The sequence below is a fragment of the Podarcis cretensis genome (assembly GCF_951804945.1).
Source record: "Podarcis cretensis genome assembly, chromosome: 5".
In the NCBI taxonomy this organism is placed as follows: Eukaryota; Metazoa; Chordata; class Lepidosauria; order Squamata; family Lacertidae; genus Podarcis; species Podarcis cretensis.
Window position 1 is genome coordinate 24,213,719 of NC_137174.1, and position 13,384 is coordinate 24,227,102.

At 44.8% G+C, this 13,384-nt stretch overlaps 1 protein-coding gene across 20 annotated transcripts in view; it reads right to left on the minus strand.

Annotated features, from left to right (window-relative positions):
* LDB3 (LIM domain binding 3) overlaps positions 1-13,384 on the minus strand; it is a 150,176-nt gene that overhangs the window by 36,543 nt on the left and 100,249 nt on the right. For 2 of the 20 annotated variants that reach the window (XM_079975641.1, XM_079975639.1), the window contains one exon: positions 8,178-9,110. The exons of the other annotated variants lie outside the window; for them this stretch is intronic. In XM_079975641.1, the coding sequence (XP_079831767.1) occupies positions 9,014-9,110 (97 nt within the window). In that variant the 3' untranslated portion in view covers positions 8,178-9,013. Of the gene's footprint in view, positions 1-8,177; positions 9,111-13,384 lie in introns of those variants that run through there. 20 annotated transcript variants of the gene reach the window in all.

Below are 13,384 nucleotides of genomic sequence, written 5' to 3' on the forward strand. Positions count from 1 at the left end.
TTTCTATGTGGAGGGTTGAGGATTTCTTTGGGGAGGAGGGGGTAGGTTGTATGAAAGAACATTCAGTCCCATGAGTCCCCATCTGAAAACTTAATGGATTGAAATTTCAGTGAGAACTAGGCATAAGCACCCCATAAGATAGTTAAGAGAACCCACTGGATATCTATTGGCATGTATTCTGTCTAGAGTAAGAATTAGGGTTGAAATGTTTACATTCTCTGCATGTTTGCAGAGAAGTACGACCTATTGTGATCAGTGGGGTTTACTGTCAGGTAGGTCTGCAGGTGGCGCTGTGGGTTAAAGCCTCAGCGCCTAGGGCTTGCCGATCGAAATGTCGGCGGTTCGAATCCCTGCGGCGGGGTGCGCTCCCGCTGCTCGGTCCCAGCGCCTGCCAACCTAGCAGTTCGAAAGCACCTCCGGGTGCAAGTAGATAAATAGGGACCGCTTACCAGCGGGAAGGTAAACGGCGTTTCCGTGTGCGGCTCTGGCTCTGGCTCTGGCTCTGGCCAGAGCAGCGATGTCACGCTGGCCACGTGACCCGGAAGTGTCTCCAGACAGCGCTGGCCCCTGGCCTCTTAAGTGAGATGGGCGCACAACCCCAGAGTCTGTCAAGACTGGCCCGTACAGGCAGGGGTACCTTTACCTTTACCTTTTAGGTCTGCATACTGTAAGTCTTAGTCGATAATTAATCAACCAATTAATTAATCATTCAATCAATTCAAAAGGTGCCCCCCATTAAGTGGGAAACACTTTTTCTTTCCTTTCAAAGGCTGTTAATTATTTTAATACAAATTCCAGGTGGCAGGCATGGTCTTAGAAGATAAGTTCCCTCCGCCCTTCTCTCATAGAACAAAATGCTTCATAGAAGATAGTAACTGCTTGCTATTAGGGATGGACAAATTTGTCAATTTCAGTTTCTCTCAGTTTCCCAACTTTCGGTTCAGTTTGCCCCATTTCTGCACCCATTAGCAAGTGTTTCTTTAAAGCCTACATTAAAAATATGCATTTTCATATGCATTTCTTCTAATATGTGCAGTCTTTGTAGATAAATTTGCCTAATATACACATTTTCGCAAGCAACTTCCTCTACCACAATGCGGCTTGGAATGTTATTTTCATTGATATATGTATTTTGTGCACATTTTTTGGGTGGAGAACCACTTTACAAAATTCTGAGAAGTGTAGATCTCGAGGGCAGCTGCATCTTGGTTCAGGAAGTGCAAAATAGTTATAGATATGCATCGAAATGCAAGCTGAATACATGTATGGCTAATCTAAATAATGCGTGGGGAACCTGCGGCCCTCCAGATGTTGCTCGATTACAACTCTTATCATTCCTGACTGCTTGCCCTGCTGGCTGGGGTTGATGGGAGTGGTAGCCCAGCAAAATCTGGAGGCTGTGAACCTTTAATCAACTGTGGGAGTGGTAGCCCAGCAAAATCTGGAGGCTGTGAACCTTTAATAAAAGACCACTACTGTTATGCTAAAGAGAAACTTTGGTTTCCTGTTTCTGATGTACTTATGTACTTGGTCACTTAATTAAAATTGAAGTGTTTATAAATCAGGTGCTTTGCAGATATACAGTAGGATAAATAGACATATGCATTTAGATCTTTAGTTTTGAGAACTGTCAATCCTTTTTTAAAAAATAGACTGCCATTTTATTGTTTGTTTATTTTTAAATACACACCAGTAAACCCCATGCTCTACCAATACATTGACCTAAATAAATTACTGAGCCATTGCGATGGCACCCAATTACTGGGGGTATAGTATTACATTCCTCCAAAATGCCCATCCTTTGTGAAACACCTAATAGTTGAGAGACTCCATACAGATTTCAGAGAGATGTGCCCAATTGTGTACTAATTGCCACTGACGTCTAACTCTCAGCTTGGTTTCCAGTTCTTGGAATAAATGCGTAGGTGCAGCAGTTTACATCTTTGGATCTCTCCAGAACTGAGGATCCTTCTTGCTTTGTCAAACAGGCACTTAAAGGATAAAGCTTTTCCTTAGGAGCTCTGGCGCGTGATATCAAACACAGGGGAACTGCACACCTGACAATATCCCACCAATCTATTACTATTGAGAAGATCTATTACTATGAGAAGAAGGTCACTATGCCCATGAGCTAGTTATGCTATGCATTCTTCATTTTGAAGCATGAGAATGGAGTCCCCAAATCAAGCATTACTTATTTTCCATTGAAGCAGGGGCATTCCAAACATGGAAACAGCAGTACTTTGGCTACACCAACCCCTTCATCTGTATATCCTCTGAAACTGGCCAGTCCAGGGGAGGTGAGATTCGTGTTCAGCACAGATGTATCAACCAGCCCCAGACTTCAAGTTGGGAATAAGAAATTCTGACCAAAGTTGCCTATCCCCTGTTATGCAGCTATAATATACCACATAAAAGCTGTATGGGCAAGCCCAAGTTATCAATCCACTTGCAAGGTTACATATAGAACAGCAATCAGGCTCGGTGGTGTGCGAGTGTGTATGTTAGACAAAGTAGTCTGTGAACGAAAAGAAGTGTTAAAATAATATACCAAGAACCAAAGGGCATGCAAAAAACATTTTAAAGATAAACTTCCACACCCATTCAGCTTGGGGGTGCGAGGAAATCTGAAGCAGTTTATTTCCAACGTAGCCAAATTTACAGCATCATAAAGCAAATGATCCAGATCAAAGACAAGACCAAAGATTAGGCTTCTAGCAGCATGAGGCCTCTAAAATTATGGAAAAGGCACCGGGGAGTGGGAATCATTGTAGGCTATGCTAGCCTGAAGGTGAATTTGTTTTATATATCTGTTGCTCCTGTTCCAATGCAATTTTTGGCATCGCCCTGTAACAAGGTCCTTATGGAACTAGTCTGAATGGTGACAATTCCAACTTGATTTTCAGCCTCCCACTATGTATGTGTGGCTTTGATGTTTAAGCTTGGGCCCAGAGATCCCGTGAGCAGAATTTTGCTTACAGGGGATCCCTGCTGGAAGAAGAGGGGCGGTCATTTTGGCTGATTCCTCCTTCCCCCTACAGCCCCCCTGAAAGGCTGTTCTGTAGCGTTGTGGGGTCTGGGACCCTCCTGGAACAGTTGGGATCAGTGAAAATCATCCCCTTCTTCCAGTGGAAGCCTCTGTTGGATCTCAGTCCTTTCTGTGACTGTCAGAACGTCAGGTTCCTCAACCCTTTGTGGTGGCTGCAGTGACACCCAGGTCCATGTGCATCTAACTGGAGGAGATCAATAAAATAGGTGTGACCGAGGACAGACAACTGTTTAACAAGTGCACTCAGTAAACTGGTCCTCTGCTTACATACCAGCGTTGCCCACTGCAAGATGATGAGCGAATATAAACGATAATTTATCACTTAGCAAACTGTCGCAGTGCAATGGAACTTTGCTCCTTATGCTAGTCGTCTGTATCATCCTGAGAAATAGTAAGGAATGTTTTGGGTTTTTTTGCTACTCTTTTGCACTTAAAGCTGGAAAGGTAGGTGACTGGCATGATTCTTTACACCACCCGGCAGGATGATAAAGATGGCCAGCTATTCGAGTGGCAAAATTCATCCATTGGCAACCATCATCTTGCAGTGGGGGAAAAGTGAATCTTAGAGAAATTGTTCTTTTAAGTGTCTGTATCAAAGGAGCTACTGAATGATGACGGCAGGGGAGTTGTGAAATTTAAAATAAGAGAGAATGGCATGAAACAATGCAGGGGGGAAATACAATCCCTTACAGCAATGCAGAAGAAAAGGAAAATATTCAGAGTTGTGACAAAAGGAATCAGCAAGTGCAGATCTCAACGAGCAATTCTCTATTCTATTTTGTTTTTAAACTTTACATGTTAATCTTTCTTGATATGCTAGCAATGGGCTATATTAAACTGTCAAACGGAAGGACAAAAATTACTGACCATGAACCCAGCTACTGAGCTATAAGTGCTTTCTGGTGCAGATATCAAGGGCCAGTTCACACATGCGTGTTCATCACTTGATGGTTAGAGAGCACCAAGGAATGACTTGCATATGCAAAGATGCCATTAAAAACTAATCACTACAGGCAGAACTTCCACGTCACCTCAACCACAGTGCTTTTCAATAGTTTGTTCACACATTCAGCTGACGGTGTTCAAGTGCTGAACAATCAAGCATATGAGAACCAGCCCATTTGGCTGCAGTTGATCTACTTGCTACTGCCATCTATTTTCTGTTTCCCACCCCACCCCCCTTTGGCTCTTTATCATGACAAAGAACTCAGCTAGATTGGTAAAGAAAAAGCGTCTTATATGCATTGTATATGCGTTATAACACTGTGACAACACATTTAACCGAAACGCTTATTTGATGTGTCTAGATCCAGCCAAAGACTACAAACAAGACTTTAGATAATGTTTGGGGATAATGATACCTAGCCTTGTATTAAGTGAATATAATGGGCCAAGCAATCCCTAGTGTAATTAGTGAAAAACTTTTGAGCCTAGTAGTCAGATATTACATTATAAGATTGGTACAGGAGAGAGAATGCTTTGGACAGTATGGTTTTATTTCATTAGAAGCAACAATTAGGTTGCTGTTATATGTGCAGAATGGGACTCATTCTACAGAGTTGTGGCATTATCTCAGGGCCAGGGCCAAATGTGGCCATCCAGGCCTCTGTATCCAATCTTTGGGACTCTCCCTAGGACATCTGCCTCTCAGGCACAGCACCCTCCCTCAATGACCCTGCCCCATTCCCTCTTTCTGCCCCCATCTAACTAAAATATGTCATTGGCTGCAACTGATCTTGCTTGTTTGGGTAAGGAGTGGGGCGATGCACACATGCAAATGTAGAAACTTCTGACTTTTGTGTGGGTGTACAAAGGCGTCACATTTCTTGGTGCTCCACAGAGCTGTGCCTCTGGCCCCTCTGATAGGCAACACCCCAGGAGAGACTGGGAGAATTCATCTTTCAGACTTTGAAGGGTTACCCATCATTGTTCTAATGGGCAGAGCCTCTGGCAGAATGAGACGGGCAAATGCTGGACGGTTCAACTGCAGGCAGTAGAAGACAGAACACCCTGGTTTCATTTTGCCACCTTACTCTGCATAATGTTGTGATCAGGGCAGGGGGCAGAAAAGTTGCCCTTTCCCCTCAGGCATGAAAAGTTAAGAAACAAAAGCAGTGTTTGCCAAAATGAACAACATATACTTTGCCACAATATTAGCTTGCAAAGCCGACTTTTGTCAGAAGGCATTGTGGTTAGTGCAGATGGAAAGACAACAAAATGCTACATCAGAAACAAAACAATGTGGCAGAAAACTACTATAAACTCACGTGCTAACAGCCAGCGATAAGGAAAGCCAGTCAACTCAAGTCAATGCCAGAGATTCATTTCTGCAACATTAATTAATTTAGTCAGGGCTGTGTGCTCTTTATTTCTGGTCGTTTTCTAAAATTAAAATTCTCCTCCAAGATCACTGGAATTTTGCTCCAAGAAAAATGGAAGGCTGCAACCCATACCAATTTATATATATATGTATTTGCTTATTTTCATAATCAGTCGTAGAGGGTCTAAAAGCTTTATAGGATCTGGTTCTTGACAATGGGAGGCACTAAGTAGCCCCCCCCCTTTTGATTTGATATTTCACCAGGCATTTCCCACACTTTTTAAATTAAAAAACAAGCCCAAACTTATACTCACATGGGCCAGAAAATTGCCTTTTTAGGAAAAATAAAAATAAAAATGAAGACCAAAGTTCTCAGGACACTTAATTTGATACTCTCTATAAAATTTGGTGCCCTTTCTGCATTTGCACAAAATTAAGAACTTACACAGCCCTGAATATAATGTTAAGGCAAATGAAAGCACTGGCTTGATGCAGGCCAATAATGAGGGTATATCTGCAGACAGATTAAAAATGGCTTAATAGGTTCTCCCTAGGGAACTCTAGTTCTGAGAACAGAGAGATCTCAACATCGCCAGCAATTGACAGTTCCCAGGATTCTTTGGGAATGGGGTGGGAAGCCACAGTGGCGAAAATGATTTAGAAATTAAGTTTATAGTGTAGGTATACCCTGAATAGTTTGCTTTGGCCAGCGGGATGCATTAAAGAGAAATGGGTTTGGCTTTCAATCTTGAAAGCTTCAACATGGCACAGAAACAATCCTAGTGGAAGCCTCTTCCACTGGTCCAAACAGGAAGCAAAATTAACAATGTAGGAAAGTACCTGAACTCTCATCCAGGACTCTGATCCAGAATCCAATAAAGACTTGGTAAAGAGTTGTAGAGATGTCTGGCTTGATCCTGATAGCAATAATCCCTCCTCTTGGTAAGAGCTACCAAAGCTGCACTATTTGACCCCGTGGAAGCAATTGCCGTTTCTGTATACTTTTACATCAAAAGCCGCAAGCGTTTCCTCTCCTGTGGAATGTTTGCAAGGTAGTCTTTACACCAAAGCAGCACCATCTTCCTAAACACCTTGCGCCCTTAGCCCACAATTGAGCTTGCAATTCAGAAGCATACATCTGAAGCGTCCATGATGTCCTCACTGGGGTTTTCTCAGAAAGCATTTACTCTCAGTGACAGTCAGCACAATCAGGGCTGGTTCTAAGGGGGTGAAGGGCCCAGGGCAAATCACACTGTGTGTACCCCATTGCCTTGACCTCCCCCTGCTCTGCCACCCCTCTTCCTCTCCTCACCTCCCCCCCAGCTAACATTTCCCCCTTTCCTTCTCCTTTACTGGTGAGAATGGCAGTAAGCCCCCCCCCACCTCCCTCGTGCCTTGTTCTAGGAACTCAGAAGGCAGAGACCCTCCTTGGGTGGGTGGGTGAGAGACAGATGGGCTGCTGGCTGTGGGCCTCCCCATCCAAGCACAAGGCCAGGTCTGGCCCCAGCCCCTCTCCCTGGCCCAGTCCCACCAGGGATGTCCCCGACCACAGTGGTCTCTCAGGGTTCTGTTTTAGAATATTGACTGCAGTGTTTTATCATCCTCTGCCCAAGCATGTGCCATTTTTTAAAATTAACTTACCAGCTAAATTTCTACCCATGCTTCCTCCCGAAAGAAGCCTTCCTTAACTGTCATGGCTACAACTGGGACTTATAACTGACAAGAATGTGAGAGGGAGAGGAGGGGTGATTTGAAATGCAACTGTGAAACTATCATATTCAATTTCCCCTACGGAAAAGGCAAGGTGTTGGGGATTAAAAAAAGCACAATGGGAGAATAATGAGGCACACAGAAAGGTTCTTAATAGTAAAGGTAGAAGCTAAGAGGTCACCTTAGTCAGACCACTGGTCAGACAGGTTAGAATAATAGAATTGCAATGCAGGGATCTTTCACCCAACACATGGCTTGACCCCACAACCCTTAGATCATGAGTCTCATGCTATATCAACTGAGCTATCCCACTTGGGTTGCTCCGTATCGGCTACAATGACTAGCTCTGGTTTTCCATGGTTTCAGACAGGCGTCTTTCCCATGGCTATGTGGAGATGCCAGGGAACCTAGGACTTTTTGTATGCAATGTTGGTGCTGTATGACTGAGCGGTGTCACTGTCCCACTGAGCCATGGCTCTTCTCCTGGGCTAGAGTTGTGGAGATGGAGAACATGGGTCTGCAATGAGTGCTAAATACTCACAGACAAAAATAAATAAGGAATCTGTAGTCAACCAGGCAGAAAAACTGCAAAGCCAGTACAGATTTAGTCATTGCAGGAGGGCGGAGGGAAATCAGTGGTGGTAGCAATGCATTTGTACATCTGTTCAGCCATGGGCGTAGCCAAAGGGGTGGGCAGGAAGGTGCAGCTGCCCTCCCCCATCAATAAAAGTAAATAAAATAGCTAACTGAGGTTCTGCTCCCCACTCTGTCAGGAGAGATTGGCTGTTGTTGTCAAAACAGCTTGTCTAGCAAGAAAGAGAGACTGGGCAGGCCTAAATGGAGCCCCACGTTCTCTTCCCCAACAGCTGTTTGGCACAATGCCTTATCTTTCTGACTGGTGGTTGTGATATGCTATACACACGTAGCCCTGTCTGTGTGCAAGTTTCCTTAGCCTCCTAACTGGATTGCTATTTGGCTCTGTCCTTTCATATTTACAGCAATTAAGGATAGAGAATAAGAAGACAAGTTCTCTAATAAAGGAGACTTTGGATGCTACGAAGCAAGATAACTTAAGGTAAAAAGGCACGTAAGGTCATCTGTTTTTTAGAGTCTTTATTTCAGGTCAACCACACTGCTATATACAGAGAAAACTGGGTTTCAAAGCAACTGCAATACAGAACAGGCAAAGTTTTGTCTAAAAGTTATGTCATGCTTTTTAAAAATCCAGCGGACAATTTTTCCTCATATTTCCTCATTTCTTCCAGGCCAACATTACAAGGTTTTGCTATCTTGTGCCTTTTGCTTCTCTAATTCCTGAGCTACCACCTCCCACTTTACACTCACAGCAAGGTTCAGGTTTCAAAGGCGACACCTTAAGCCTCAGCGCTTAAAGATATGCCACAGACAAGGAAAAAATAAATTAAAGCCTGGACATCAAATGTCTTATCTAAAATGACATCATTGAACTACGCCAACTAAGAGGTCTACATATTTGGCAAACCCAAGCCCTGGGCACACTTTCCATTCCAACTTCCTATTTCCAGTTTTATTTAATCTGCAGGAACATACTCTGGAGCTATTTTATATATAAATATACTTGCTCGCAGAAATCTGCCCATCTCCCTGTTTCATTTACATTAGTTAAAAGCTAGAAATTATAATAGCTAAGCCAGTCAGCATTTTCAAGCTACACTATACGTGTGGTGAAGGCCAATCTAATCCATTTTACAATTCAGAGGATTTACAGGATGGTGGAGGGAAACCAGCAACAGAAAACAAAAGACAAGCACTTTGAGAAAAACAACAACACCCAGTGTTATGCCTTCCTAGTGTATCAATATACAGAATACTCCTAGGCGCTAACTCAGGAGAGCAGTTTATTCTTTATAGAGCAGGTCTGTCTTGCACATTTGTTTACTATTCATAGGATTTATTTAGCTTTTGACATTAAGGATTTGCGCCGAAAGGCCGTGATGCCAGTTGCGCAATTTCGCAAAGCGTGGGCTGTTACGTTCCGTTTCAAACCTTTCCCTGTGGCATGAAGAAAGAGACAGAGGGATAGAGAAAGAGAGGGAGAAAGAGAGGGAGAGAAAAAGGGAGAGGAGGAAGAAAGAAAGAAAGAAAGAAAGAAAGAAAGAAAGAAAGAAAGAAAGAAAGGGGTTAGGGACAGTGGCTACCGCTCCCCTGCCTTACAACTAGGGCAATGGCAATTTATTTGGATTTAAGTTGCCTCAAAAATCAGTGCAAAAGAGAAAAGAAAAGAACAAAAAACAACAACACCACCAACGAGCCTTTTGAAGAAAAATTGGGGTAGTTTTTCATTTTAAAATGCTCAGCTTAATTTAAACACGGATTCCTGCCCCTTAGTCTGAGTTTGGCTTGGCTTGACAGGGCTGCTTTTGCTAGGAACTCATAAGTGTATAGCCTCATCGTTTTCCTGCCAGCAAATTTCCGTCTGATTAGGCGGCAGAGGTTTTACAGCATGCAAGAACAAAAGCGAACAATTTAAAGCATTCTAGCATCTAAGTAAGCGTACGGTAATTCGTATCCAACGCACACCAAACACAAATTTCAGCAGCTGTTTAACAGATATTTTCCAATTTCTGTTATTAAAGTGTGACCGATTAGAACAGCCTTACACCAACCTGGTGCCTTCCAGCTCCCATCAGTCTCAGCCAGGTTAGGGATGATGGGAGTTTGAGTCCAACAGCTTCCAAATGACACCAGGCTGGAGGAAGCTAGACCAGAACTAGCACAACAAGCTTTGGGTAAGCTCAGAGGCAGAATATTTGACCAAGATGTTTTGGCATCTAGGACAGAGAATCTAAAGGCATCCCTCTTGCAGTAGAAGGGAAGATAATATATCAACAGTGCAATCCTATTCAAGTTCCATTGAGCTCAATGGGCCCTACTCCCAGGTAAGTGAGCATATAGGGCTGCAGCTGGAATAACTTGCAATTTGACATCCCAAATTGCAGGCCTATAAGTGGCTGCTTCACTATGTACAGGTATAATTCTGAAATGTGTCTGTTAACCCCTATGAGATTCAGGGGCTCTCAGCAATCTTTCCACAAATGTTAAAAATGCACAGAATCTGCCAGGCATCCTACAACTCTGTGGATTGATCTGTGCCAGTAGTTTAGTGGGACAACCATACAGAGCTGGAAAAATTAAGAGAGATAGGTGAACGAGAACGAAGAAGAAGAAGAGGAAGAAATAATTCATATGATTATCTCAATGTTTGTTTATCTGTTAGTAAGTTGTTTAAAAAGAAGAAGTCCCTGGAGCCCCAAAATATCCTTATTTTGATGCAGCACTGGAGCATGAAACTGGTGAGATGAAAGAAAAAGCACACCCCTGTTCATATGTTATGCTTTCTCCTGATGGGGTTCAGTAAAACATGATGAAATGGAAAGCCCTTTGAATTGAACTTGGTTTCCTTTCTTTTATTTTGCCAAAGAAGCCAGGTTTGTGGATTTGAAGGGATAGGAATTTGTAGATGGGTTTGCTTTCCCCAGAAACTGGAAATTCTTCCCTATGTACAATCTCCCTGAGAGAGTTCACTCTAAATGAGCAATATGGGTTGAGGTGGTCTAAGTACTTATCACAGTCTGCTATGCTATTGAGGTAAGACTGAGTAATGCCCCTTTCCCTGTATCTCGACACCAGATCTGACATGTTGTTAATTGCATGGATATAATTAACAGGTACGCTTAAAAACAAATGTAAGCAGTAGCTGCGCTCCTAACATAAAACTAGACAACGGGATAACAGCCACACGAGTGTTAATTGTGTGAATAAATTGATTGTGCCCAAGCAGCAGCAGCACTGCAAAGGGTTGGGGTCCAAATTGCTGTGGTCCAAATAAAAACTGTCCCCACCACCAAACGTCTGTATGGAGAGAAGCCTCCATTGGCACCTATGGAGGCTATCTGACTGATGCAAATGGCAACTTTGAGGGATCAATTTCCATTGAGATCATGGCAAAGAGGGAAGTTCCCCTTCTCTATAGTACAGCTTGCTACCATGCCAATGGTTTCTCCTGGGTCCTAGTGTCTGCCTTTCTTTGGCTGCACACAGAGGGCTGACAGGACTGAGTGGAAGCAGCCAAGAAAGCTTGCTGGTGCCTCCCCACATATGACCTTTGAACTCCCTCTCCACTGGCATTCAGCTGACATGCCACATTGATGTCTGTCATGGCAAAGTCTGTCATGGCAAAAAAGTGTAGGGGAACATGCAGGATTCTAACTGGCTACCACTCTGCTACCAGAAAGTGGGTTCATGATTCAGGATTGGTGGCTTGTTTGTTTTTTAAGTTTCTAAGTAACATATGAACAGGACCTTGGTTACCGTCAAAGCCGAAAGAAGCACAAACAACAAACAGAATAAACAGTGGAAATCAGCCCTTGAAAAAAGGCTTTGCAGGTGATACGCAAAGCAGAGGCATATTGTGGGGTCCTACTAATTTACCATTTCTAAGGCATGACTCCCCATCCTAGTAAACATGGAACGCCCTCCAAGTGGTGCCATCAGGCCAGGACTTTAGGGCAGCCCAACTCAGCGCTGGAAGGCCTGCAAATGTAGCATGGGCTGGCTGACCTCATTTGGAAGAAAGTGAAGGGATGCACAAAGTCACCTAAAGGGAAGAGCCTTCCTGCCTCCCCTGTAACACCACTATGTCCAGAAACTAACTCAACCAGTAGAGGATGGTCCATTAGGGCACCTGGGGTACTACCCCATCAACCTCAGTCTTCCCCAGACAGTATCCACCTGCCTAACCACTCCAGGGGTGGTTCTGCTGGTCAGCAGAGAGAAGAGCATGGACAAAACCAGAATTAGCTGCCTCTGCCTGTCTCTGGTGCCATCTACTGTTAACCTCCCTTCCCAAAAGGCACCAGCCAGCATTGCCGTGGGCCCCCATCTCAAGCATCCTCTTCACCCTTTGTGATGTTTCATGGTGTTCTGGAGTTAAGCCGAGCTTTTCCTCACCTGTAGTCAGTGGCATGGAGTAGGGGCAGGGAAACGCACAGCGTAATTGCACCCACAGGACGCTATGTATTGAGGAGGGGAGATGGGAACTCAGCACATGCCTGTCCCATGAGCCTTATAACATGCAGCTCTGCCCTTAGATGTCTCCAAAGCTTCAACAGTCCATGGCTATCTGCACATCATACCTTTAAAGCATCTTCAAGGGACATCCCTCCCCCCAAAAAGTATTGGGGGCATTCTAGTTAACTAAGGGCTATTGGGGTGTGAGGGGTGAACTACACTGCCCGGTATTCTTTGAGGGAAAGAATGTGCTTCAAATGTGCTTTAAAGGTACAGCATGCATGCGGTCTGTAGGTGGGAGGGTCGGCTGAAGACCAGAGGTGCCATCTTCTTAACGGGATTGAGGGGGGCCCATGTGCAACACCATGCGATGCCAAGACGCCATGTGCATGACACCCTGACGTCGCATAACGCAAGAAGCCAGGGGGCAGAAATTGCCTTGGCCCTTGGCAATTGTCGCCCGTGTGCCAGCACCTCTCCTGCCCCATTTGCCCTCACCGGCAGCCCGGCTGCCTTTCAGCAGCCTTCCGTGGGTGGGTGCGAAGCTCTGCCAGGGTGGTGTAGTGGTTAAGAGCGGTAGTCTCACAATCTTGGGACCCGGGTTCGCATCTCCACTCCTCCACATGCAGCTGCTGGGTGACCTTGGGCTAGTCACACTTCTTTGAAGTCTCTCAGCCCCACTCACCTCACAGAGTGTTTGTTGTGGGGGAGGAAGGGAAAGGAGAATGTTAGCTGCTTTGAGACTCCTTAAAGGGAGTGAAAGGAGGGATATCAAATCCAAACTCTTCTTCTTCTTCTTCTGCCTCCCTCCCTGCCTGCCTAACAGCAGCACAAAAGAGCCCACAGGGGACCCAGAACTCCCCAGCCTGCCACACCACAGATGCTCCTTGAAAAGCAGAGCTGGAGGCGCACAGCCCCACCAAGCTGCTTACCTCCCCATTCAGACAGGCTCCACTCTGGTCCTCCCTGTCTGTGCTGCCAACTCTCAACCCCGGACTCACAGAGCCCACAGCAAAAGCATCATTGCGACGCTGCAAGGAGCCAAGGGCAGAGCCGAATGCCCCTTGAAGTTGGGGGCGGGGTGCTCTGCTTGCTAAAAAAAATTTTTTTTGGGGGGGGAGTGGAAACTGTCTCGGCCCCTAGGAGTTGGCACACCTGCTGAAGACCTGCTGAGGCAAAGGACAAGGTGGTGCCTCCTCCAATCTTTCCATGTGCAAAAGCCGTATGGGTTGGAAGCTGACTCTGACTTCAACTTC